The 27,267-nt window shown below is 41.7% G+C and overlaps 1 protein-coding gene and 1 long non-coding RNA gene across 5 annotated transcripts; one reads left to right on the top strand and one right to left on the bottom strand.

The window, feature by feature from the left end:
• The first annotated feature begins 69 nt into the window (after positions 1 to 69).
• On the top strand, positions 70 to 27,267 carry LARP1B (La ribonucleoprotein 1B). Of its 4 annotated transcripts, none has more exons than XM_086890460.1 (19): positions 70 to 531; positions 7,738 to 7,799; positions 8,543 to 8,602; positions 10,397 to 10,565; positions 11,945 to 12,088; positions 14,614 to 14,757; positions 14,861 to 15,029; positions 18,852 to 18,996; positions 19,214 to 19,388; positions 20,191 to 20,363; positions 20,532 to 20,903; positions 21,748 to 21,868; positions 22,383 to 22,588; positions 22,996 to 23,102; positions 23,574 to 23,731; positions 24,044 to 24,188; positions 24,667 to 24,776; positions 24,989 to 25,116; positions 25,321 to 27,267. In XM_086890460.1, exons 1-19 carry the CDS (start codon positions 309 to 311, stop codon positions 25,540 to 25,542), a joined length of 3,033 nt encoding a protein of 1,010 aa, XP_086746586.1. In that variant the 5' UTR covers positions 70 to 308; the 3' UTR covers positions 25,543 to 27,267. The 4 variants fall into 4 exon arrangements, with proteins under 4 accessions (XP_086746586.1, XP_086746585.1, XP_086746587.1 ...); XM_086890459.1 differs by having other exon boundaries at positions 71 to 531; positions 23,577 to 23,731; XM_086890461.1 differs by lacking the exon at positions 70 to 531 and adding an exon at positions 6,979 to 7,546.
• Positions 23,110 to 24,761, bottom strand: LOC147653268 (uncharacterized). The gene is made up of 2 exons (XR_015287284.1): positions 24,649 to 24,761; positions 23,110 to 23,667 (listed from the first exon to the last, which is right to left on the bottom strand). It is a non-coding gene; the product is annotated as an uncharacterized LOC147653268 (long non-coding RNA).

The raw sequence follows: 27,267 nt of genomic DNA, 5'->3' as shown, positions 1-27,267 counted from the left end.
TCCCTCCCCCGCGCGGGCGGGGCCGGGGCAGCGCGCCCGGAGCGCCGCCCGTCCCTCCGCAGGCGGCGGCGGCGGCCCCGGCGGGTCGCGGTCGCTGTCGCTGTCGCTGGCTCGGCGCTCCGCCGTCCCTCCGAGCGGCCGCAGGGCAGCAGGGAGCCGGCAGCGCTCGGCCCGGCCCGGCCGGGGGGCACTGGCAGCGGCTGCGGGGCGGGGCGGCGAGGAGAGGAGGCGGGTTCCCCTTCCCCCGCCGCGGGCTCCTCGCCTCGGCCGCCCCGGCTGCGGCCCCTCCGGCGGGCGCACGGCCGGGCATGTCCGCGGCGCAGGTGTCGGAGCGGCGGGGCTGGGGGGCGGCCCAGGAGCCCCGGCAGCCCGAGCCCGGCTCGCCCCGCGGGGAGGAGGCGGCGGAGGAGCGCGGCCGGAGCAGGGAAGCCCCGGCGCCCAAGGAGAACGCGTGGACGCGGCGCAGAGCCCGGCGGGACAGCCCTTCCCCGCCCGCGGGGCCGGACGGGCGGCTCGGAGCGCAGGAGCCAGGTGCGGGGCCGGGAGCGTGTGCGCGGCGCCTCCGTGGCATCGGGGTGGTTTTGGTTTTGGTTTTTTTTTTGGGGTTTTGTTTTTTTTTTTTTTTTCTTTTTTAGGAAGGAAGGAAAAGCGCGTGTTTGTCGGCGGCCGCGGAGCCGGGCCCGTGCGCAGCGCCGGGCCGGGCGCGCTGGGTTTGACATACATGGGCACAGGAGGCAGCGCTCCGGGCGGGGGACAGCAGCGCCGGGCTGGCCGCAGGTCCCGGGGCTTGCCAGTGGCCACCCGGGCCCGGCGGTGACCTCCGGCCGGCCCCTGGCGCTGGCAGAGAGGGCTGCTCGCCCACTCGTCTCACTTAGCCTCCTTTAGAAGCGCCGCTTTGCCGCAGCTCTTTTTTGGCTAATTATGTAGCAAGGCCTTCGGAAGGATCCGTTACTTGGGTTTGGTTCCCGGAATGGGGTTGCCGAGGCTCTAAGCACGGCAGAAGCAGGCGGTTCGCTCGCTGTTGGGATTTGGTGCGCTTACCCAGGGAGAAGAGTAGCCACGGGATAATTTCCTGGCCTTAAATCACTACACGTAAGATAAAGCTGTTTTGTAGGCACCACACCGACTGAACGCTCATATGGCTTTGCAAAGCTGGTCGTCAAGGACCTAACTTGAAATTGCCAGGCTTTATGCTTAGGCTAGCAAAGTGTTCCTAGAAGTTTGCAGCTTCTTGGAGTATTGTTCTTGGCTGCAAGTAAACTGCTGACCTCAAAATAAATACTTCAGCCAGTGCTTCCAGAGAATTTCAATCTCAGCACTCGCTCCCGAGGGCACCTGGCAAACCTTTTTTGTGATCTCACAGCCACTTTTATCCTTGAATTAAACATGTACTTCCTTGACAAAGAGAAATATATAATTTACAGTTTCAAGTATACAGGTCATACAAACGGAGACCACATTCCCGACCGCAAAATTTCTGCTTTGCTGAAGAGCAGAGCTTTTGGCAAAGTGCATCCCCATCTTTATTATCTGGACTGTTTTGTTTATGTGTGCTGACGCTCTCCTAAGTACCTGTTTGTGCCGAGCTTCCAAAATGCGCCTGGCTGGGCAGCAGCTCGTGGCCCGCTTCATGCATGAAGGGCACTTGTCACTTGTTTGCCTTGCTGTGGCAGGAATAACAGCACTGGTGCATCAGAAGCAGTGGGAAAGCTGCTTTTGTCGCGTTAGCACCTTGTGTGCTTCACCTCTGCAAAGTTTGCTTTTCCAGCAAAGATAAAGCACGCAAATAATTGTTGAAGGAAGGAGGAGGAGGCAGGAAGGCCGTGCGTTCACACACTGTGCGCATTGTCTGCTTGATTTCGTGATTTTGGAGAGCCTTATATTGTTTTTCTCCTGCAAGAAGTTGTGCTTACCATTCATGGAATTAATAATTAAACTGAGGAGTTGTACTAGAGCATAATTTTCGGTGGGCAGGCGTATAACTGAGCAAATAAGGGAGTCAGTGTTGCTGGCAGTGGCGCTGGTGAAGAACACACAGCAGGGTGTGTGTTTTGGTTTGGCCACCAGCAGAAGCACCGTGAGGAAGCCACCATTCTTACCCTTGTAAAAGGCAAAGCAGCTGATCCTTCCTGGCTCTTTGAAGGAAGAAATTGCCATGTGCCTCCACCCGCAACAAGGGATGCATTTTGAAGAAACTAATTGCACGTTGGCAGGACGAAATCTGTCACACTAGGCCCTTATGAATGTTGTAGTATGGAAATTAGTCATGTGAAATAATAAGTGGATGAGCAGAAATACTACTGGGATGGAATGTAGAACTATCCGTAAAGAGGATAATAAAGTGTAAAAGGATCTCACATCAAAGCAGTGACTGGATCCTGTTAGACTTGTTGATCCTGGCGTAATTTGTTAAAAGTTTCCTGAGACGTGCACCTATGGTGTGTTCAGTGATAGTTACAGACTTGAGAAAATTGGCTCCAGCCTGTCATCTTTGGACTTTCAATTTATCATGGGATTGGTTTGTGATAGAGGCAAACCTGTCTCTTGTTACTGAAACAAACTGCCTGATGCTACCAGGAAAATGTTAAAATTTGGCAGAAGAATTGGGTCCAAGCGTTGTTACTACAACTGATTATATTTTTGTCTCAGGTACCTTAGTAGTTTTTAGTCATCACACTAAACCTAACACCCAATGCAAACATATCTGAACTTTTCATGGTTGTGTTTGTTACCACAGTTCAGTGTTTCTGACCAAGCCTTTCACTAAACTTAGCTTGTAAGCAGAATAACTTCAGAATTACTTCAGAGGCTACTTCTACATCCTCATCTGCTTTTAAGTTGTGGGGAAAGACTCATTTCAGATTTAAAATTGCTAGTGAAATTAATAGGCTTCTCTCTAGTTCAGGAAGAATTGTTTCCCTGAGAGAGTGGTTAAGCTTTGGAACACGCTGCCCGGTGGAGTGTCAGTCCCTGGGGAGGTTCAAGAAATCACTCAGTGCCAGGTTTTAGTTGACAAGGTGGTATTTATTTAAAGGTTGGTCTTGATGATCTTGGAGGTCTTTTTTAACCTTAATGATTCCTTGGGTCTAATCCTGGTGATCATGGCCAGGGGGAGTGAGCTTTAACAGAGGCTGCCAGGTGATGAAAGGGGCAGTGATGTGCCTCCCTCCCCTTGTAGTGCCAAGCCAATGTATTGCAGTAACTCCTCACTTCTTTAGGTTCAAACTGTGAGTTACCCATCCTCCACATAAATAATTTGCCAAGAATTGAGTGGTTAAAATAACTTTATTTCAAAACTTCTCACACCTCTTTGTATGAAGCCTTTGGTACTGCCCTTTTTGTGAGGCTGCAAAAAGGGAATCTGAATGACAAGTTCTCAAATCTTTGTGTGATTTGTATAGCTGATGTGGGTCTCCAATGACTTATTAGATGATCATTCAAAAATTGTTCATGAAATACATGAAAGTATTCAGTGAAGCAAAATATTTGTGCTGCTGAAGTGGTTGAAGTGAGATTGCCTACTAGCATGTGCTTGAATGATGTAGCTAATTAAATTAAGTGCACACTTCATTCATTTATTTTGTGCTTATTGTGTTTATTTCTGGGCATCAAAGAATACATTTTATCTGTTTGGTCTCTTGCTAGCAGAACCATTTCACTGTAGTGCTATTGTGTAAATCAATTTGCTTTAGTCTGACAGCAAACAGGTCGTAAAGGTACAGTTTAGTGATGATACACTATGTTGCTAGGAATAGCAAACCTTAGATGAGTCAATTCATAAATGATCTGATTGTCAGGTTTTTTTATCAGGGTGTACTTAAGGCAGGTGTTCTCATTAGTTCTTAGGAATTTATGGAGTGTTTTAATAGCAGCATCTAAAAATTATTCAAAGCATTATCAGAAGCTTCAGCATTGACAATTTCCCCAACCCTAAAGGGATTAAAAATGTTATCCTTATAAAGCTGCTGCCTGTATTTTAGCTGTACATAACAGCATGTGTAATTTTGTCTGGGGTTTTTGCTTCTAAACTGGAGACCTGTTATGAAACTGAAACTCACCTCTCTGTGCTATGGCATATGCTACATTTAACCATGAAAACTTTGGTGGAAATTGAGTCACACGTTGCAGTTTTCTATGAAGAAGCTAAGAAAAACATGAACTGGGAAATTAAATATAAGGAAAATAAATAGCATAATGGTGAATCAGTAATCTGTTGTGGATTCCCCCTCCCCCTAATACTTGCTGTATTGCAAAATTGATGGGTTTTGAACATAAACAGGTGGAAGGATGCAGGTGTCATGACTTGGTTAATTGCCTCGGTTAATTGTTCAAATAGTGTCGACATTGACAATCTAACGTAGTTTTTGCTATAAAATGCCAGAACTCTTGTAGGGCAGAATGTTAGGATAGTGATTAGGATTTCTTTTTTTATTGTTTTGCAGAATCTCTGCTCTAAGTCCATGCTCTGGATTTAAATTGCTGATATTCTTCAAGGGATAATTTTTGTTGCATTTGCAATACTTCATCTGTCAAAAAAATAGATTTAAGCATAGCTTGCCTTCTTTAAAAATGGAATATACTGTCAAGTCCCCAACTGAGCATTGAAAGGAAAATACTGTACAAGTTTAACACGCAGGCTCCAATTAAGTTTTGAAGAGCTGGGTGATTTTATCTGCTCCCTGAAGCACTTCTGGTATTTATGTGATGCTGTTCTTTCACAAAAGGGAACACACGTGCAGTCCAAGTAAAAATAAAACCTGAATATTGTCTAGAAACCCTCACAGCATTAACAGTGTTTGTATCAAAAATCAGAATGCATTCCACCTATATTTAGAGATTTTGCTTTCAGAAGAAATTGGCAATATCATCTGCCCCTTTCCATCAGGAAAAATTACTTGCTGACTATTTATTTGCAGCGCTTCAAACCATCCTTTCTGAAGTCCTATTACTTGTGATCCTGTTGTCTTGTAATCCTGTTGTCATCGTGACCAGGGGTATCTTGGTGAGAGCTCTTATGTACAAACTTTGCTCCTCAGCCACCCAGTCTGCTTTTCTTTCTCTGTTGCCATTGTCCCAGAGGATTGCTGCAGTTTTGGTGGTTCCAAAATTCATCTTTCACTTTCCAGACGTGCTGTTCTGTTTATCTTGACATGCTGCACGTGGCATGTTTGTGCATCCTTGTGTTTCTGCAGGAAGTGCCTCCTGCTGGGATGTGATCTGTCAGGAGACTTGGAAGAACTATAATAAAAATGTTTTCCTGTGAATGCCACCTCGACTGCATGGAGTTTGGTGATTTAAAGATGATCATTGGCAATCAAACTGCCTCATCCTTGAGGCAGTTGTAATTCATACATTTATTTATTTCTCCCACACCCTCAAGACTCCGAAACCCAGTGAGTAAAATCATTGAGGATCAGTGAGTTCTTTTATTGACACAACATGCCACTAATGAACAGGTTCCTTGTAGCATGTCACAGAATAAACCATTTTAATGCAGTTGTGTTGGAATTAACAAGGGGAATAGTTTATTTGGAAGGCCTTGTTGGGTTCTGCTGAAATGAAAGATGCCATTTTGGGGTACCCAACACTGTTATGGGATGTTAAACCAAACCCCAGAGCGATGTTAAGCAGAGGGCTTTTATCTGAACACGTGTTTTTGCCTGAATGGTGTCTCTAGGGCCTGTTCATGGCAACAGAGCAGGTGTGACCTGGGTAAAACCTTTCAGTCATCTCATGTTATGTTCTTTTACTCACCCACCCTCCTTGTTGTTTTTCCTTCCCCTTTATCTTCCCTTTCATGCTTCACACTGAAGTCCAGCTCCCACGTGATAAGCCCCAGAAAGCCAGGGGGACCAGTTAAAATTTAACAGGCCAGGAAGGACCTGTTAAATTTGGTTTTGAGCATGGTTCTTTTGGGAGGAGAAGGAGCTTTGTGGAGGCGTTGTCAGGTAGGGAAGTAGAGAGTGAGATGAGATGAGGTCTCGAGCCCTTTGAGTTCCGAAAGGGCATCATCCACCAGGAGGTGCGTTGCCTAATATTCTCTTTTTGTTTAGCTTGCAAATGCATCTTCCAAGTCTTGGATTACTCCATTCAGATAAGAGGGATTCCTTAAAACGAGTTGGGTCTCATTCTGCTCAATTCAGATAGCCTCTCCTGCCGCCTAGAATAAATTATATCCCATGACTAAGATAGGGCAGCAAACAATGAGCCTTGCGCTTCTGAGCGCCTCGCTACGCCCTGCTGACACACAGAGCAGAAGTTCTGGCAGAACAGTCCTTCAGCAGCAATTTAAGTAAAAGTGCTGTGAGATGGAAAAAGGGCTTCAGTCAGGTAATTGGACACAGACGTGTGTTTACAGCCACGCCGTGGCCGCTCGGTTTACCTGCACGGGTAATTGGCAGTTCTCCTGGAGAGAATTACAAATTTGTTTGCTGCTCCACCCCTGCAGTCGTTTGTCTTGTTTTGTAAAAAGGCAATTAGTTTACTACTGAGTGGCAAGTGAGAATTAGGGTTACACGGTCACTAAGAAACACACGGTGTGTTTCTTAAAGCTCTCAGTCTGAAGTTAATTGAGATGTGTCTTTTGTCTTTGGTTTAAAAAGCAGATCTGTAGGAGAGGCAAAAACCTGCTGGCAAATGGTGGTCAGGATTCACTGGATTCGTGTCTGGTGAGATGTCCAAGTTGTGCAAAGCATACACATGAAATTCGTAATTTATGTGGCTATAAGTGATATTAAAATTTAGGCTGGAATGTGGAGTAAGCATTACTTGGTGCTTGTAACGTTTGCTGTGTATTCCAGGAAGCAGACAGAGAGGCTTTCCAGAGTCACTGGGGCACAAGGGTGGGGTTCCCAGTGTGGAGCCGTGATAAGGGAGATTAGTCACTGGATGTGAAAGAGATAAGGGCTGAGGAGGTGATGTTATCCCCGTATAAAATAATCCACTTGTGATTTCAGACACGTTTGGTGTTTCGAGCTTGTCTTGCAATAAAACACCGAATAAGGAGTTTCAAGGAATGGCTGTGACCCCCCATCTGTATGGGAACACATGCACTGGGAGAGCCAGGGCTTTATAGAGGAAATTAAGAGATGGTTTCCTCTTGCACAGGAGATCAGATGGGATCATTATTATAATGTTTAGGCTTTGACTAAGTAGTAGTTTTCATATCTTCCTTTGTTTGTTTTGGTTTGGTTTGGTTTTTTTACTTTGGCTTGATTTTGAGCTATACGGCTAAACTCTATTTGGCATCTGAGTAATTACTTATAAAAGAAAATTACTAGGAATTTGGGAATATATAATTGTTTCTATGTTTATTTTTTTTTCCTTACTTGCATAATTATAGATTTCATACATTCTGCCTTATAAGTATAGCTTTTAATAGGAGAACTTATTGAATGTGTATCAGGGGTTTTCTTTGTCACTTGTTAGGTTAAAATACCAGCACTTTGACATAGCCTTGACCTTCTTAGTTGAAAAAAATGCTCAAATAGAGCAAGGCAGCATCTTGTACACCTGGTTTGCAAGAAGATTTGCACTTGTTATGAACGTGAGTTTTCAGTGTCATGTACTATTTGTGACTTTATTCATTAAAGAAAGTTCATTGACTTTGATATCAAGCCCTCAGAAACACTTTGGTGTAGTGTGATAGAGCATGGCAGAGTTGTTAACACACACCTGCCTTACTCATTTAAAGTGCAGCCTAATTCTTCACCTGAAAATGTTTTTTTTCCTTTTCAGAAGTACAAAATTCCACTAAAGTGATAAAAGCAGGGAAACCCAGGACAAGAAAAAGCAGCAAGGTTTGTATTTTTGCCTGTAAATATTCAGCATTATAAATAGGTGATACTGCTCTAATAAAAAGATGGAAGGTATTTTGGAGTTCCAACCAGAAGTGTTATGTTATGCCTTGGTAATAGGCAATTTTGAACACAGAGACAAATTGAAAAAAAAAGAAGGAAATTAAAATTACGAGAGTTGCTAAATTGGTATATGCACAAGGGATAAAGAAAGGCATTTTTGTTTAAAAAATCAATGGGATTGCATAAAAATGTGAAGGGGTTGCAAAGAAACAGCATCACTTTGAGCACAAGTGATGTTAGATTGGTTTTAGAAATCCTCCTTGCACCTTATGCGATGAGTGTCCTTTATGTGCATAAAATTACCACTATGACAACAGGAGACACAGAGTCCTTTTATTGAAACATTAACTTCCTGAAATTTTGTACATCCACCACTTTTTAGGTTGGTTAATAGCTGCCAAAGTTTTCCAAAAAGTACAAGCCTTGAGCAGTAGATAGCTTTAAATCACATATGTGTAAGACAATATTCAATCTGACAATTGTCTGTTGTGAGCTCAAATCTCTTTCAAAAGTTGCGTGTTTGTTTTCTGTTGTATTTCTTGTTTTTTTTTAAGAATTGCTACTTTTAACAGCTATGCTCCTGGGGGTACTGTGGCTCTCTGAGCCATGACTGACATCTTCCCTGTGTTAATAAGGGCTAAATCAATCAAGGAAGGAACATAAACTGTTTGTCACCTTTGCAGGCTGATGATTTGGGCGATATCGCAAGCTGGCCGACCCCGAGCGAAATAGCAAACAATGAAGTAAGTGTCCTTTGTCATCCTCAGGATTTTTTCTCTTTTTTTAAGCCATGTTGGCTTATCTGTTCAATACTGTTCCCCCAAGGATGTGCTTTGGGTGTTGTAGGGTTTCAGTAGAAGTTTTGTCAATAATTCAGGATACTGATGTGTGCTTAACTGACTGCACTGGTACTGGAATTTGTTAGTGGTGTGCCACAGAGATGTACATATTAAATAGTGCCTTACTTTTTAACTCCACTGATTCAAAAGTTTCATTTACCTTTTCTGCTGTTTTCACCTGTTTATGCACAGATGAGAAGGCCTTTGGAGTTGTGAACATGCTGTCCTCTCTTGCGGCTCGGAGCGCTTTGTGCCCGTTGCCTGAACACAATTTAGTTATTCTTAGTTATCTTATTCCTCTGATGTATTTTTCCCCTTCTGGGTTTTAAGTTAACATCTATTCTGTCAAATTATCTTCCTTTCTCTTTATCTCAAGTGATAAGTACATAATGTGTTTTAGACCTCTCTGATGCTATTTAAAACTGGAAGAGAGCACAGATGACTGCAAATGGTGAGGTGCCATTTCATGTGCTGTAGATCTGCAGCAGCATCCCTGTGGTGCTTTTGCTGTGTTCTTGGTCAGGGAAACCACAACATTTGGGCTCAACAGCATGCATTTTGTAACTGAAAGTGTCCAAATTTATGCAGTGTCTGTAAAACAAAATAACATTTGGTTTGTACTTAGTTTGTTTGTCTAGGGGAAGGCTTTGTGTTCAAATTAATTATAGCACAGTACTGCAGTATCTACTTTCAAAGCTGTCTCCACAATATAGGAAAATTCTTTCTCTTCAGCAGAAATGTCTGCAAAACTTCCCATTTTGCAGGTAAAAATTATATCTGATGATTGAATGATTTGGGTTGGAAGGGACCTTTGAAGGTCTTCTAGTCCAGTCCCCCTGACCCAAGTGGAAGGGACATCTTCCACTTGATCAAGTGAGCTTCATCCAGCACGGCCTTGAATGTTTCTCAGGATGTCCCAGGGACATCCAACCACCTCTCTGGGCAGCCTGTGCCACTGTTTCAGCTCTCTCATCATGACAAATTTCCTCCTATACCTTGTCTGAAACTCTTTTATTTTAAAGCCATTCTCCGTTGTCCTATTACTACGGGGCCTGCTAAAAAGTCTGTCCCTCTTTCATAATCCCCCTTTAAGCATTGAAAAGCCATGGTGAGGTCTCCCTGAGGCCTTCTTTTTGCCAGGCTGAGCAATCCCAGCTCTCACCTTGTCTTCCCTGGAGAGGGGCTTCAGCTCTCTCATCATCCTTGGCCTCCCCTGGGCTCTCTCCAGCAGATCCATATTTTCATATTGGGGGCCCCAGAGCTGGAGGCAGCACTGCAGGTGGGGTCCCACCAGGGTGGGGCAGAGAGACAGAATCCCCTCCCTCCCACCCAGTATTCTGTGAGCCCAGCTTTTTAAAGATAGTAAGTCTGAACAGTAGATACTAGTGAGAATATTTCTTTCTTTCCTATAAAATACATTTTCATGTCTGAACTCATGATGCACACTGCCATTTTACATCTTCTCTTAAAAACCAAAAACTTTCTTAATCTAAAACCTCATTTTGTGCTCTTGCTATGTTAGCAGAAAATAAAAGTATTTTAAAAGAGACTTGACAAAACAAGTCAATTCTTAAAGTTCACCTTGCTGAAGAGGCTGAAAACAGGTAGTAAAAAAGGAATTTTAATATCTAAAGGAAATGTGCACCTCCTGCTATCAGCAGCTGTACTGCCAGAAATAATTACCTGTGTCTCCTACAGTGTAAGACTGTAAGTCATAGTAAGAAGCCAACAAATAGAAGAGAAAAGGAGGAGAAATCCGATCAAAAAAGCAATAATGGAATCAAGGACAACCCGGAGGCAAAGCCAGATGGTCCAGCAGATAACACTAGTGAAGATGAAGCTCAGACTAATAACCAAAGGAAAAAAGGTGAGTTTAGGCACTGTGTATAATGCAGCAATGCAGTGTTGATACAGCTGCATAGATTCCAGTTGAATGACTCGATAAAACTTCTCCTGCTTTGCCTGTGCTGGGTGAATACAGAATATATTGCTGTCTGCATGGAAGCCTCAGCCAGGCTTCCTCCCTCAGGGTTTGGAGCATTCTGTTCAGTCAAGTGAGAATTCTGGGGGAAAAGCAGCTTGTAGCTTGTGCCCTACTGATGGTCCTTGGAGGTCTGACAATTTCTGGAAGATTTTACATTTCTGGAGACATTACTGTCTCTGGAATCTTTGTTTCCTTGGATAGGTAGCACTGTGTTAATTTAACTTAATATACATATATGGGTGTGTGTGTGCATATACACCAGCACTTCAGTTTTCATGCTCTACTATTAGCTTGCACATTGAAGTGATCATTTGAAGACTAAACCAGGTTATTTCCTTCTTTTTGATCCAATCTGTTACACTAAAAATGGGAAGCAAACCTCTATCTCATTTGGTCAGGAGATTGGAATAGGCTGGAGAAGCAGCAGCAGGAGTTTCAAGATCAGCTGCTTTTTTGTCTTGCTTCCCTGCTGGTGTTTTTTCCAGATCCTAAAGACCTTTGCTGTTCAGCTTTATTAATCTTGTTATATACATATATGTAATATATGCTTTTAGTTTTTTCAGTCTAAGTGGAAATCTAAAGCAAAGCATTCCACAGGTAAAACATGCTTTTTCGTTTCCCTCCACCACCAGTGCAGAGAAGACATCTTATGTACTTCTATTTCTTAGCCAGGAAGGATAAAGCCCACAATACCAATCAATATTCTAGCTAAATAAATTGCTAGTGGATACTTTAGGCCAGCCTGCAAATAAACCGAAATAAAGCTTTGCTAGTAATTTTTGATGCATGTGAATGAACTTTGAATATCTTGAGATGAAAGTACAGTACCACAGCTAAATTATCAGGAAAATTTGTATGATTTGTGATTGAAATCTTTATTGTGGTAGTTAATTTTATATGTTATTTTTTACTTCAAAGTTTCATATACGAGTTGTAAAATTATATAGCAAGGAATTTGCTGCCTGTATTTAACATTGACATAGCTGTAAATTCTTGATCATGGAGCATCTAAAAAGCCATTAAATAAAATGTTTGCCTTTATTTCTTACATTTGAATCTTAGCTGAGGTTGCAGTTCAGTTTCAGAAATTCTTGTTTACTGCATTTATTATTTAGTAACTTGTAATATCTTAAAATTTCTCCCGCTTTTTAAAATTTGAAATTAAGTGTTGCTAGTCTTACAAGGAAAATTCTGCAGAGTCTTTTCAGGAGCTGAAACTTCAAGTATTAGTATAATTAAGAGTAATATATTAACTTTTCAAGGTAACAAGCAGAAATGGGTGCCGCTTCACTTGGACGATGTGAGGTCAGACAGTCAAGACAGAGCAGGCTCCCGAACGAGCTCCAGATTTGTGCTGGAATCAAACAAGTTAATACCTCATAACAACAGAAGGAATGAGGCAAGAAGTAAGTAGTTCTCAGTCTCTGGCTCTTGCTGTTGGTGGCAAATAAAGTGTGCTATCACATGAGCTGGCAGTTCATGCTGAAACTTAGCTCTGCCTGCAATAGGTAAAACCTGGTGTTTATATTTGCCAGTGACCAGCTGCATGCGTATTCCTCTTCGTGGCACCCTACACAATCCTGTCCCACAGTTTTACAGTACAGAAGGTTTGGAAAAAGCCTCAGAAGGTGTCTGCTCAGTCCTGCTCTGCTGCTGTTCCCACAGCTTGTTGCTACCAGAGCAGCTGCTTGTGGAGCTACACTTTGAACTCTGCTTTGGCACTTCTACTGATGTTGGTTTTTCCTTCGAGCTGGACCGAGTCCCTCAGATCCCTGACCTATTTCTCAGCACAGCTATGCAAAAAGCTCTGCTGACACCACAACTGGTGCTGCTTCTGGTCCTTGGGTGTTGTGAACACAGCTGGTTAGGCGGCAGAAATCTTAGGCTGAGTGAAAGTTGGTTGGTTTAGGTTTTAAAATTGCACAGTTTGAATGTTTTCTCATTATAATAAGTACTGGGTGCTACTGACATGGAATTTATGAAGTCATTTTAGGAATGTGGATGTAAGAGTTTGAACTGGATGTCTGAAGGATGGATAGGGGTGGGAGGAGGATTTTTACCAGCTATCACTTCCTTCGGCAGATTTTTTTTAGGATGGTCAAATGACTGAAAACCACACACACACAGATTATATTCTCTGTGAATTCAGTCTTATGTGACAGGACTTGAGTGTATGAGCATACACCTGTGGTTGTAGGGTTCACTAAAAATGGTTGCTAAACCAAGATTTTTAATACAATTTTTAGTACGTATCTTTAGTCAGTCCTTTGCTAAATTTAGCTTTGATGCAGTAGGGGCTGTATCCCCAGGCCTTCCTGTGGCAAAGTGGTCTCCCTGGCATCTGAAAGACTATCCACTTACAACCTGGGGAAACTTTCAGCAAAGGTGACTTTCAGTAAAGAAGTCTCTGCGAGTGTTAGGAAAAGAGGAAGAAAATGAAACCTCCTCTCACACAATTCCTCTCAAAAGTGAAGAGGGAATTTCACCCGTCCCTAAGTTTTGGGGTGGATGGAGCCCAGGTCCCTGGGGTCTGGTTTGCACAGTTGCTGTTCAATGGGCAGAGTCAGGGGAGTGTTTGGCAGCTGCTGCCAGGGACAAAAGGAGATTCCAGAGAGCCCCTGCTGCGGGATCCTGTAATCAAGAGCTGGCCTTGAGAGCACCCTCAGCCCATCTGCAGATGACCCCGAGCTGAGTGCTGCAGTGGACATGCCTGAAGGACAGGATCCCACCCCTAGGGACCTGGGCAAGCTTGGGAATTGGCCCATGGGAATCTCATGAGGTTTAACAACACCAAGTGCTGGTGCTGCACCTGGGTGAGAGCAATCCCTGTATCAATCCAGGTTGGGGGATGAGCAGATGGAGAGCAGCCCTACCCAGAAGGACTTGGGTTGCTGGGGGGTGAGAGGCTGGACATGCCCTGGCCATGGCCCTCACAGCCCAGAGAGCCAAACGTGTCCTGGGCTCATCCAGAGCCCCGAGGGCAGCAGGGGAGGGAGGGGATTCTGCCCCTCTGCTCTGGTGAGAGCCCACCTGGAGCACTGCCTCAGCTCTGGGGTCCCAGCACAGGATGGACATGGAGCTGCTGGAGTGAGTCCAGAGGAGACCAGCAAAATGATCAGAGGGATGGAGAACATCTTCTGTGAGGAAAGGCTGGGAGAACTGGGTTTGTTCAGCCTGAAAAAGCAAAGGCTGTGGGGTGACCTAATGGTGGCCTTCAGTACCTGAAGGGAGCCTGTAAGGTGGAGAGAGACTACTTAAAAGGGCATGGAATGACAGGACAAGGGAGAATGGTTTTAAAATGAAAGCAAGTAGGTTTAGATTAGATATTGGATAAAAAAAAAAATAACTGTGAGGGTGGTGAGGGCCTGGCACAGGGTGCCCAGAGAAGCTGTGGATGCCCCATCCCTGGAAGAGCTTAAGGCCAGGTTGGATGAAGCTCTGAGCAACCTGGTCTAGTGGAAAGTGTCCCTGCCCATGTCAGGGGTGGTTGGAACCAGATGACCTTTAAGAGTCCTTCCAACCCAAGCCATTCTGCAATTCTGCGATTCCCCTCTCACTCCTGTAGTGGTGGGAGTTGTCCAGAGGAGGAGACTGAACTGTCCTGATCATTCCTTCCTGCCCTGAGCTGACCACAGGTACTGTGACCTCTGAGCTGGCACCAGGGTGTCCAGCTGCTTCAGAAGCATTTGGGATTGACTGCCAGTCCATCGATTGCCTCCTTGCTGCTGACCCCTCCTGCCCCTCAGGCTCTGGCAGGGCTGGCAGGCCTTTCCTGTTCCTCTCCTGCAGCTTTGGCTCTGGCCACCTCGGCATGGCTGTGGGTTGCCTGTGCTCAGGCTGGGAACTCTGGTGGCATAAGGGACTTAGAGGAACCGGGATGTTTCATTGTGATTGCAGCTATCTTGTGGTTTTGTTTTTTTTTCTCTTCAAGATTGGCGTCGTGATAGAGAAAAGAGGGACGACCATGACGAGGTGTGCAGCGTGAGGAGTGAGGGTGGCAGCGTCCGAGGGTTCTCCAGAGGCAGAGGAAGGGGGAGAAGCAGAGGAAGAGGACGAGGCAGAGGAAACCCCAGCAGTATGCAAAGAAATGGATACGTGGCAAAAAACTTTCAAACTATGGTTATAATGTTGTTTGCGTTTTCTAATGTTGTTACTTTATGTTCTCTTTTATGTTGAAGTGAACTTTGACTATTCAGTTGGTTATCAAGAGCTGTATGGTGAAGGAGTTGACCAAGTATTTCAGCCTGAACTTAACCCTGGTGTGATTTATTACTATGGTGACGGAACAGGAGTGCAGATGTATTCTGTGGATGAAGCACTTCTCAAGGAATATATAAAACACCAAATGTAAGTAGATTGCTTAATGTATAAATATTTTCAGAGATCTAGTTCAGACAAAATAACTCATTTCAAACAGTGTTGAATCCTTGTTATCCATGTCAAGTTGGAGATTAAGGCATTTCAGCTTAAATTTTTGAGTTAACTTTGACCATTTCTAGTGTCAGCTCGAATTTATTCACTGGTGGGCTGGAAAAACTTGAGTAATGGGGAGGAGTTTTCAGGAAGCTGTTTCTGCATCTTGTGCTGTAGTCTGGCTCTAACTCGTATAACTGCTTTATTTATGGTACACAGCCCTCTTTATGTTGTCATGTAATTGAGATATGGATGTCTCTGAGCTTGTGCTTTGAGTACTGTTGGTCTGTTTGCCTGTAAAGCTCTTCTTGGGTGACGTTCCCCCTATTTGCTCTCAATTTCACTTTGAGAAGTCTCGTTAGTTTGATGTTTTCAGTGTGTTTCACCTGAAACATGTAACTGAGAGAGAGAGAGGGTAGTTTTGCAATGATACTTGATTTTTCAGTAATCTGAAATGTTTACTTTCTCGTGTATACCATTAGGCAATGAGAAACCATCTGGAAGACTGATTATCACCAGGAGACAAGTCAAAAAGGGCCTGGAAAGCACTAGTTCATTTTAAAGAGACAGTTTCCACCACTGGCAGATATTTCATCCTCTGTACTTGCGTTTCTCTGCGATGCCTCTGTGGTGGTTTTTGATTGCCCTCGTGTTCCGTACAGCAACTTGCTTATTTTATTCTCGCTTCTTTTGTTACAGTTGACGCAAAAAGGAAGAGAAAAGCCTCTTTAAAGGGCAGAAAGTATCTGACATGTGGCTATCAACTTCAAAACTTCTATTGCAGTCTTTTTTTGCTCTTGCTGCCAGGCCCCTATGAGACCTGACAGTGGACATGTACCCCCATGTCAGGATAATCGGCCTTCACTGTCCTCAGACAAGTGGGGGAGGAGCACAGCCACTCCACTGTTGGCCAGATTTCTGGGCATGCAGTGTAGAATCCAGACCTCCTAAGGTAGGACATGACGATGTCCCCCTCTGCTGAGAAAAATGTCAGTTACAGCACTGGTCACATCTGACTTCTGGGTATATTTGTATTCCCTTTTGGCACCGAGAGGTTGGCAGGTGTTGGTAGAAGACTTGGCGTGGCTGGATAACCGCAGCCATTGGTTGCTTGCCTGGTGTGAACTCCTAAGGCATTTGGTTATGGAGTTTGCTTTCCATGAGAGGGAGATTCCTGAGCAGATTTAGAACAGAACTTCACTAGTTTCATTCTCTCTAGACACACACAAAAAAAAAAAAAAAAAAAAAAAAAAGAAAAAAATAAGGTGTTTTTTGTTTATTCCCTTCTTTTATCACGCTAATAATGATGGGAAACAGACTTTATTCATCAGTTACCTATTATTAGGCCCTAAATTGGGGTGACATTGTCTGCCTTTCATAATTTAGCTATAAAATATTAAAGTGACTATGCCAAAGAAAGAAGTGTATAGAGAATAAAGGTACAGAAAATCGTTATGTCTCAGAGTTCCTGTTGGAGTCCAAGATAAATCAGGATTTATTAAAGAAGTGAGACTGAATCCTATTGGATGAATAAATTTTAAAAGTTTACCTGCTTAATTGAAAAAAATCTCTACTGAGTTGATGTGTAATTACAGGAAGAAACACATTACTATCAAGCGATTTATGCTTGTTCCAAGAACCAGCTTGATGTACAACAGAGTAATATTTGTGTTGCATATAAAAATATCTTCTATGTTTTTAACCACCAGCTGAAGTTGTCAGCCTGAAAAGCTTCAGTGCTTAGCAGCTCTTCATTCTGTAACATGCAGCAGAACTCTGTTTAAAAAGTCCTTTTGCTTTAGAAAATACACAAATAAAAGTTCAGCTATCAATTCAATAGTAAGGAAATGGACTCTGAAAAGGAAGAAGAGTAAAGCTGGAGGGAGTTTGTGTGTTTAGGTTTGTCCCTCTACTTGGAGCAAACTTGTGCATTGTCTTCATTTATCATTAATGGTCTTTCACATTCCTTTTTCTAGAGTGATGGACATCAAGTGAGGCAGTTTGAGTCAAGCTCAGTCATTGTCCCTTTCTGCTTGTGGAATTTTTAACTAGGTGAATCATTACAGGATTTTACCTTTACTGTACGATTGTAAAGGTAACACTAGTAAAATGTTGGTTTATGGCATTTGTGGTTGCTTATCTTCTAGACTGGGAGGGGAAAAGGAACATAGCAGCTCAGAACAGTAGACAGGGTATTCTTGAAAGAAACTATCTCTTTGTGCCCAGTTGCTTCACTGATTATACTTGGCTCTGAGTAAGAGCTTAATTCTCCAAAAGCCTTGTTCTCTTCTCTGTTTGCTTTGATTTAATAGCAGTGTTTCCATTTGTCCTGTCTTGTCCAGCATTGAGACTTTAAATTCATTCTGTCTTGGAGCTGAGTGTTGGTCACAGCACAGTGCTGATACTGCCAAGGTCTCAGGGTTGAGAGGTTGCATGGGCCATTCATGTGGGAGTTGGACTTGAGGATCCTTGTGGGTCCCTTCCAGCTCAGAATATTCTGTGTGTGATTCATAGAGTGAGCTTTTGCTTCAAATTTCTTCAGCTACAAAAAAATTAGAGAAAGAAATGGCATCAAGGTGCTGCTTGAGTCAGTGATGGCATCAGAGTGGCCTGCTCTTGGAGACTTTGGCCTTGATCCCAGCTTCAGTGGAGAGAAGCTTTGTTGTTTTATTCTTTGTTGAAAGTAGAATGATCTTTATTTTACATTTGCATGTGCAGCTTTTTTCCTCAGCATTTTAATACCCTCTCATTTTCTTTTTGCGCTACCTCTATTTTTGTCACAGAATTTTAACTGCTTTCCATTAAGTCTTTCCCTACCTGCGTTTTTCTGAATGTGAGGAGCAGTTAGTGTTCCTTGGATGTGCTGTGTAAAATCATGGTATGATGTGTAAGCTGTATGAAAGGCCTAGGTTTCAGCCATCATGTAAATCGAGGGGGTTTTCCATTCTTGTTCATAGGATGCTTTCTCATTCCCTTGTTCTGTGTGACAGATCATGATTTGAATTCCTTATTTTTTTTCTTCACTAAGTATAAAACCTCTTGACACCCGGATTGTTTCCTAGAGCAGCTTCATTGTTGAGACTTTGTCTTTCTGCTGTTTGTCCCTCGTCTCTGTGGTATTACCAGATTCCTGAAATGTCCTTCAACATCATCTATTCTCTCAGACTTTTTTCCTCCATGAGCTGTTGTGCCTTTGTGGTACAGTTTCATGCCAAATACAACATTTCTGGTTTTGTTTTCTCATCTTCCCACAAGCATGCTTGATGATTCAGGGTAAATATATCTGTGCCTCAACACTCAGATAGGGTACTTAAGCCTTCCAGTGCACTGGAAACTGGGACAATAAAAGATGCAGTTCAGGATGAACTGGTACTGCTGTGTGGGACATAACTTATGCTCTGACTGTAAGCAGTGCTTGTCCTTCACCTCTATGGAGGCCAAGACAATGTGGTTCCCTTCTGTCCATGTAAGTAATGAGGGAGGGGGTGGGTGAAGGAAAACTGGAGAGTATTTTTTGCCTGTGCAAATGTACCAAGGCTTTGATTTTTACCCCTCTGTGCTGTACTGAGTCATAAGTCTGTCTTAACCTGTCGAGCATGCTTGCTGCTCTCTGGGTCTTCTACTGAAGAATGGTTTTGTTGATGTCAAAATATTTGGTTTTTTTTAATGGAAGACTTTAACAAGGAATCTGAGTTGCTGCTTTAGGACTTCCTTTAACTGTAGAATAAGCTCAGGTTTGTATGTTTCATTCTGCAGTGAGTATTATTTCAGCACAGAAAATTTGGAGAGAGACTTCTTTCTGAGGAGAAAGATGGACCAACAAGGATTTTTGCCTGTGTCACTGATCGCCAGTTTCCGTCGGATGCAAGCTCTGACTACGAATGCTGCACTCATTTTGGAGGTACAATCATTCAAGAAGGATGTATTTGAAAAGTTGCTTGGTTAATTCTGTGCTGCCATAGCTTCATACCTTCAGAGTTAATAAATTTATGTTTGTAATGACAGGGATTCTATAAAGAGGCTATAAGTGGCCAAGTTGGTGGGGTTTTTTTGTTTTTTGTTTAGTTTTTTTTTCTTTTTTTGATAGTTTTTAATGTTATAATATGCTTGTCACACAGGCCCTAAAGGACAGTACAGAAGTTGAAACTGTGGATCAGAAACTAAGAAAAAGGGTTGATCCAGAAAAGTGGCCAATTCCAGGTCCTCCTCCATGCAACCTGCCTCCAACTGACTTTTCTCAGCTCATCAATTGTCCAGAATTCATACCAGGCCAAACTTTTGGCTCACATACTGGTAAAGGATTTATTTTTACAGAAACATTAGTTTAGGGCTGTCTGTCTAGCTTAGGAAGTTTGCCTCCTGATACTGATTTCATAACAGAAGTTGCACTTTTGGTAATGGTTTGTTCAGCTGCTCTGCCTGCCAGCCTTGCACTTGTCAAATCACGTGGCTGATGTGAAGTAGATATAAATGTCTCTTGTGTGTTATGGCTGTGACCATTCTCTAGAATATAGAATGGTGGACTACAGTCCTGTGGAATTAATAATAGTAATCTTAAACAAGTCCTAAAATCTGCTTCGTTTTTGAGGCAGCTGAAAGTTTGCTCTTTATTTGGGGCACCCTTGTTTTGGATGGGAAACTCATTCCCATTTTTAATAGGGAGATGCATTTGTTTGCCGACAGCCCTTGGCAAGGGAGTCTTTTTGTAAAATGTTGGCTGAAATTAAATGGGAAGAATGAAGATGGAATTAGGCACCCATCCACAGAGCTAGAGAATGACACGGAGAAAACACGATCCTAATGATGCTGCTCTTTTTTTTCTCCTCAACAACACGTAACGTCTCACTGTGGCTATGAAGAAACTTTCCATGGAAATAAATTCTTAGAATTAATTTTATTCTGAAATGTTGAGTGAACTGTGAAAAGCTGTCTCTTAAAAATGAAAAATTTTTTTGATCAGTGTTATGCTTGTCCAGAGAGGTAGAAAAATGGTAGCTGTGGTTAAAAGAAAGGGCAGTGAAAACAATTGCAAAACAAGCAAAATAGAACCTAAGCAATCCACAACAGGAGCTGAACTACTGTTTTCTACTGCTAGAGTCTGCACCAAGTTCTCCAAGAGTGGGAAGCCCACTGAGTCCAAAGGAAAATGCTGAATCAAGTAATTTTCAGACAATGTCTAAAGGACTGTCTACAAGTTTGCCCGATTTGGACTCTGAGCCTTGGATAGAAGTGAAGAAGAGGCATCGTGCATCCACTGTCAAGCTAAAGGTAAAACCAAAAACCTTTATGTTACATTTAAATAAATAAATGCAAAAACAATTTTGAGGTTGCACTGTAAACCAAGGTTTAAACATATTAACATATGTGATGCTTGAGAATGCAATGAAGTTTGGAAAATCATTATCCAATTAAAATATAAAATCTTTTCCAACTTAGGAGGCTGTTCCTATACCTGATCAAACACCAGATCAACACCAGCCACCCCCACCTCCGGAGGAACAAGAACAGGAAGAACTTGAATTTCTGTTTGATGAAGAGATGGAACAAAATCAGTGTCGGAAGAATAAATTTACTGATTGGTCAGACAGCGATTCTGATTATGAAATTGATGATCAGGATGTAAACAAGATTTTAATTGTAACACAGACACCACCGTATGTGAAAAAACATCCATGTGGAGACCGTGCTGGCAACCGTGTGTGCCGTGCAAAAATGACATCAGAACTTGCTAAAGTCATTAATGATGGCTTGTACTACTACGAACAGGATTTGTGGATGGATCAGAATGAAAATGATGCCATGATGAAGGTAATTCTCTTCAGTTTTTGACTTGAAAACCATGCCTGTCTAAACAGTTCCCAAATTAATTTCAGCCTTCTGCTATGTAGTTGTAAAATGCTACAGAAAAGTGACAGTAATTTGCAGGCCTGCTGAATTGTCTTTACAGCTGAAAGCAAACCCAAGCTTTTCATGCCACAGACTTGACCAAAAACAGTGAATGAACATTTTTTGTAAGGTTTTGGAGATGGTTCAATGTTTTCTTGTTCTATGAGTAGTTTGTTTCATAACAGATGCAAACCCCTACCCAGAGGGGAAGGGGGTACGTGTCAGACATGAGATGATGAGAGGGAAGTAATACAGTGATTTTAAAGTAGTTTTATATTAAGGTTCTGTTTGCCTTGTAGTTTGTTAGAACAATAATTAGAGTGATGTTACCTAAACACTGAGTGGTGAGGGAAAGGGGCTGTTTCTGTGCACAAAGAGGGGGAATTGGCTTCATGGACAAATGGAGCGTGTTTGTACAAAACCAAGATGACAAAGGTGGAAACGGTTGTTGAGAATAAGAGCAAGAAATTAAGGTAGCATTTAGAATACGGATTAGAATGGACCAAGAATAACAGCAAACAGGAAGAGGGCAGTGAGAAATAGCAAAGTGCAAGAGAGAATATTCTCTTTTTTGTTGTTGTTACAGCAAAATGTTGGACTTCATAATGATTTGACGGTATTTTTCACGCACAGTATACACGTCCCACCTGGCATGTGTCACTTGTGTGTCAATTCTGGCTTATTTTCTCTTCATGAAATGCATCTGTTTCTCAGGATGGTATCTATTACCCTGCTTTGCATTTACAATTTGCTTTCTCTAATCCAGCAAGAGATTGAGAACTTCAAGAAGCTAAACCTCATTAATAAGGATGAATTTGTTAGTCTTGCACCAGAAACTGCTGATCCAGCCCAAGAAGTTCCTCCTAGACCTCCAGGGTTACAGAAAGGTAAGTATGAAAGTATTTGTTTTTTAGAATCTCTGTGATAAAGAACAACTCTGTAGGTGTTCTGACTCTTTCTGCCTGTGCAGTATTTTAATTTTGGTTCAGTCAGCAGTCTGAGGGGGCTTTTTCTTTGCTAATTTTTCAAATTGTCAGCTGTTCATGGGTAGCGTGGTTTCAGCTGAATGACAAGAAACTGGCACTTGTTCTGCTTTGTTGTCACTCTCCACCAGCACCAGGTGCTCTTTGTGTGACTTGGAATTTATAATGTGTAAAGTTGAACTGAAACGTTTTATAGAAACCAGCATTTTTTTATGGGATATGGGGATGGAAGGAAATGAGATTAGAAGAATTTACTACTTGTACCATACCATTACTGAGCAGTCACAACATCCATATCTTATCTCTTGTGGTATTTCTGATACAGTACTATTAACATTTACTGGGTTGCATGCTAATAGCATCTCTAAAGTAGCTCGGTAAAACCACCTCACTTTCTCCTTCCTGCCTCTATATTTAGCAGAGGAGCTGACCTGTAATTTCCTAAGTACTGAAGTACCTCCAACAGCAGGAATGGCTCGATCACTGCCAACAGCAGTACCAGATTCCCCCCGTTTCCACCCTGGCTTCGTCCCACGAACACCTCGCACCCCCAGGCTCCAGGATCCCAACAAAACACCCAGGTTCTACCCTGTTGTTAAAGAAACACGATCCTTTGATGTAAAGGTAAATGGAAAAAAAATGTTTAAATGTTTAAAAATGTTTAAAAAAAAATCCAAAACAGCAAAAGCCTATAAAACTCATGCTTGTGCATAGTTTAATAAGAATTAAAAGGCAAAAAATTAAATGCTTGTATTCCTATTGCTTAATTCCAAAATATTTACCATATTCCCTTTTTTATTTCTATTGAGCACTTTTTGAGTCTTCTTCCTTGAAAGTCATTTCTAAAAGAAGAGTAGTGCTTAAGATTTTTGATTAGTTACATAAGACTAATCTTCAGGTTATGAAACTGTGGTCTTGTGACTTTACAGCTTGTTAGATAACAGAATGGAAAACTTTTAGATCTGTGTTTTAAAAGGGAGAGAATGAGTGAAGTCAAATTAGGGAAATAAATCCTTCTTTTACTTTCTTAGACTCCAAGAAAAAGAAAAACACGCCACAGTACAAATCCTCCCTTAGAATGCCATGTTGGTTGGGTGATGGATTCCAGAGACCACAGGCCAAGAACTTCCTCTGTGAGGTAATTGTTGCTGTTATTCAAAATTTATTTGCATAAAATAGTGAGATTTCACTACTAATGGAGAAGCTTGCTATAAAAGGCAATTTATAAATACAGTAGAAGCAAGAAAAGAATAATCAAGGAAGACAAAAATATGGAACACAGAGCTGTCTGGAAACAAGCTAGGCAGATTGGTGTTCACAGTGTTGTTTGATCCATGATACAGCATCAGTAATGTTACTCAAGGCAATGATGTTCACTTCAGTGGTCATTTAAAGTCAAGCAGGACATCAATGTTTAATTATTGTTGTCCAAAACTGTTTTATTTTCAACATATTAGCACAAAATTTGATTTTCTTGAGGTGCACCCAAACCCAGATGCACTGCAGCAGTTCCCAAGTGACCGTACTTCAGCTCTTGCATAGGTCAGGGTGGCAGAAAAGCAGAAAAGCTCTGTTTACAGGGCAGAAATATGTTGGTTTTTTTCTCCAGCAGTTCCAATGCCTCACCTTCAGAAGGAGCTCCACTGGCAGGTTATGGCTGTACTCCAAATTCTCTTCCCAAATTCCAGCACCCATCTCACGAACTGTTAAAGGAAAATGGCTTTACTCAGCAGGTGTACCACAAATACCGGCGGAGGTGTTTAACAGGTAAGCTGCTCCATGCACTTCCTAAAATTTTTAGAAGCTTCCAGGTGTTGTCTGATACCAGTTTTCTTCCCACTGTTCCTCATCCTTACTTTTTCTTGGGAAAGGCAAGCAAAATTTATTTGGTGCCTGTTTTAGGAACCTTGCTTTTCATTTAACTTTACGTTCCCTGACAAAAAAATCACCCTCAAATTTGAACTGAAGTTACCAGAAGATCCTGGTGTGTTTTTCTCTAAAGGCAATGGACTTTAAAATATTCTGGTGAAAAATTAAAATAGTGGTTTTGTTCTTCTCTTTCTTTTTTTTTATTTCCAGAGAGGAAACGGTTGGGAATTGGCCAGTCCCAAGAAATGAACACACTTTTTCGTTTCTGGTCCTTTTTTCTGAGAGATCACTTCAATAAGAAAATGTATGAAGAATTCAAACAGCTTGCTCTAGAGGATGCAAAAGAACACTACAGGTATTTTTTCCTGAGGCCTTACCATTCCTTTTAAGGACTGTGAAGTTTACATACATCTGCAGTGAACATTTTTAGTACTGCCTTTGACTTTTTGTAAATCTTTAAAATAGCAGCATGTGTAAGTTATTTTAATAGGAAAAAAACAGTAAATAGTTGTGCTTTGCAGATGAATGACTGTACAGCATTTCCTGACCTAATGAAGATCTGAATTCTACATTAACTTGTTGACCATGATGAGTGAGTTCTGTACTAACACTCCTCAGATTCTTTCTTCTGTAGGTGAAGACATTCTTAACCTCATTTCACTTCTTCAAACTGGTTCCTGCCTTACAAAAATACCAGAAAAATGACCACCAAGGAAATTGTTGCTGCCCTGCAGTTCTTGGATAAAATTAATTTCTTTCCACCCAGTTCCCCCATCTCTATTTCTGAGCCGAAGAGACAAGGTGGATTTTTGTACCTCTCTGTTCTGTTCCAGGTACGGCTTGGAATGCTTGTTCAGATTTTACAGCTATGGCCTGGAAAAGAAATTCAGGAAAGAAATATTTGAGGATTTCCAACAAGAAACAAAGAGGGACTATGAAGCTGGTAATTATCTCAGGCCTGTCACTGCTCACACTGTGGTAACATTAGTTGAAGATAATCCCAATTCCTTGGCACTGACTTGTTAACTAACCAAGAACAGCTTTTATTCATGTTCTTTTTATCTTCCTCTTAAAAATATAGTTACAGTGAATAATTAAGTTTATAATTAAATTTGACCTTTGTAAAGCGGTAAAATTATCTTTTTCTGTTACTAGGTCAGCTGTATGGACTCGAAAAATTTTGGGCTTACCTAAAATACTCTCAACACAAGACTCCAGCTGTTGACCCCAAACTGCAAGAATACCTGAGTAAATTTAAGAGACTGGAGGACTTCAGGGTGGATGTAAGTTTCAATGCCTATTTTAAATAATGTTTGGTCTACAAATAAATCACTGCAAGGTAATCTGAGAGCAGTACTTGATTTCATGAAAAGGCAACCTGATAAATTCTAAGGGCCTAATCCTTTCAGTCCTGCAAGTCTGTGGAGAGGCAGAAATACCTGGCTTTATGGCAAAACACCTAACAGGTTGCCCACGTTTATTTTCAGCCACCTATTGGTGAAGAATCTGGCAGGAGGAGACCAGGCGAGGATTCAGGTCATCGCAGACATCAGTCCAACTCTTCTAAAACGCTTTCCACCACCAAACCTGCTGCTGCCTGTCAGTCCCGGGTGCTGGGAAGTGTTTCCTGTGGGAATACCGTGCAAGCCTCTGCGGGCCATAGCAATGCTGCCACAAAATCTATAGAAGGTGATGTACCAGAAAAATAGACTTTGGATGAGCTCGTGCCCTCGAGAATCAACTTTGGCATCACTCCCCTAATCTGGAGATCTTCAAGGCGAGGCAATCTCTACTATGTGATTAGAAAAGACAAAGGATGGGATTCTCTTTTTCACAGGATATAGTTCCAAAACACTTGCCCTAGGAGAGTTGCTCTTGGTTATGGGATCATTGGAAGGATGCTAGGGAAGATTCTTTGGCTTCAGTATTGCTTTCCTCAAGCTTTTGTTTACAAAGAACTGCATTCCTTGCATATGCAAAAAATACTTCGAGGGATGCCTTACATTTCAGCTCAGATTTCTTAAAAAAAGGTATGATATATACCCATGTTATCTACTGTGCTTTCCTTACCCATATTTCCCCATTACTTGTATCTTACCAAAGCAAAAAAGATTACATTATATGTAGAATATTAAATGGAAAGGAAGGATCTATGTGACTGGTTTGCTTTCAAGGCTTAACTATCAAAAAGTATGTTTTTCTGCAAAAGCACACTTGAGAACATGCAGCTGTATATGAAACTGCATTTCTGGATTCTGTTTAAAGATGTAGTTTCTATTTCTTTCAGGGTCTCCATAGTTAGTATTTTATAAAGTATGGAGTTTGAGTGGACGTAACTGGGATAGTTGTGCAGGTATTTCCTTCAGTGCTGGTTCTTTAATAACTCAAGCAACAGAAAACTACAGGGGAAAATTGAGCTTTTGATTTCATAGTGTCTTAAATTAACATTCAGTATCTCAGTTTGTGCAGATTGTTAAAATAGCCAACTGTTCATACTCTGGGCTTGAGAGGTGTCTTCATTTGAATTCTCTTATGAAGTCTAGCAGGAGAGGCATAATTTTGAATTTTTTTTCTCCGTATTTCAAGTAATAATTAATTTGGAGGGAACCAAAGTATTCCTTGTAAATTTTAATTTTTGTTTGCTTTGTTTTGCAATATCTGAATGAAGTTTTGCTTAAATTGTGCTCGCTAAGCCTAAATGATTTCAAACAGGTCTAAAGACAATTTCACTGAATGTAAGTTATTCAAATAGAAATCCATTTTTGTAGCTGAAAGAGGGGGATGTTTATAACCTGTCATGTCTTACTAACTTCATTACTTTGTTTTTGAAGACTCAAGAAGAACCAAGTGAGTAACTTCTCTTCCAGGGGTAGGTGAGAGGAATTCCAGCTTTTGTTAGTTAACTGCAGAATTCCTTCAGTTAACTTTTAAAGTTGTGATGTCTAGCACAGATGCCTTAAACTGACTGCCCAGCCATGGATGGAGCTTTAAACTAAACAGCTCTCAGAGGTTATAATGAATCTGTTAATTTTTCAGTCATTGTCCTGTGAATCTCACTGAAAGAAACGATGGATGTTTGCATTGAAAGCAGTGGATGGTAGCAGTGACTCTCCCCACAGTTTATACCATTTCAGCACAAAATCCAGCCTTTTGTCAGTGGCCTGTTCTAAATAAATTTGAATGAACACATACCAAGATTTGAAGTAAATATCCTATAAATATGCTGAAGTGACACATCTCAATCCTGTGTTTGATCCATGCCTTTTGCTACCCATGAAAATGATGCGAATGTAAATTTGGACTGAAATTGTATATAAAAGTAATAAACTTAAGATATTTCAATTTTTAATTGGAAAATGTGCAGATTAAGCTTTTAGTGTGTGTAATTTTTGTGATAACTTGAAAAATTTTATAAAAACAACAAAAAACCCTAA

Source organism: Cyanistes caeruleus, chromosome 5, assembly GCF_971803275.1.
Source record: "Cyanistes caeruleus chromosome 5, bCyaCae1.hap1.1, whole genome shotgun sequence".
Taxonomy (NCBI): Eukaryota; Metazoa; Chordata; class Aves; order Passeriformes; family Paridae; genus Cyanistes; species Cyanistes caeruleus.
Note: the sequence above shows the minus strand (reverse complement) of the source record. Positions and strands in the feature narration are given on the sequence as shown.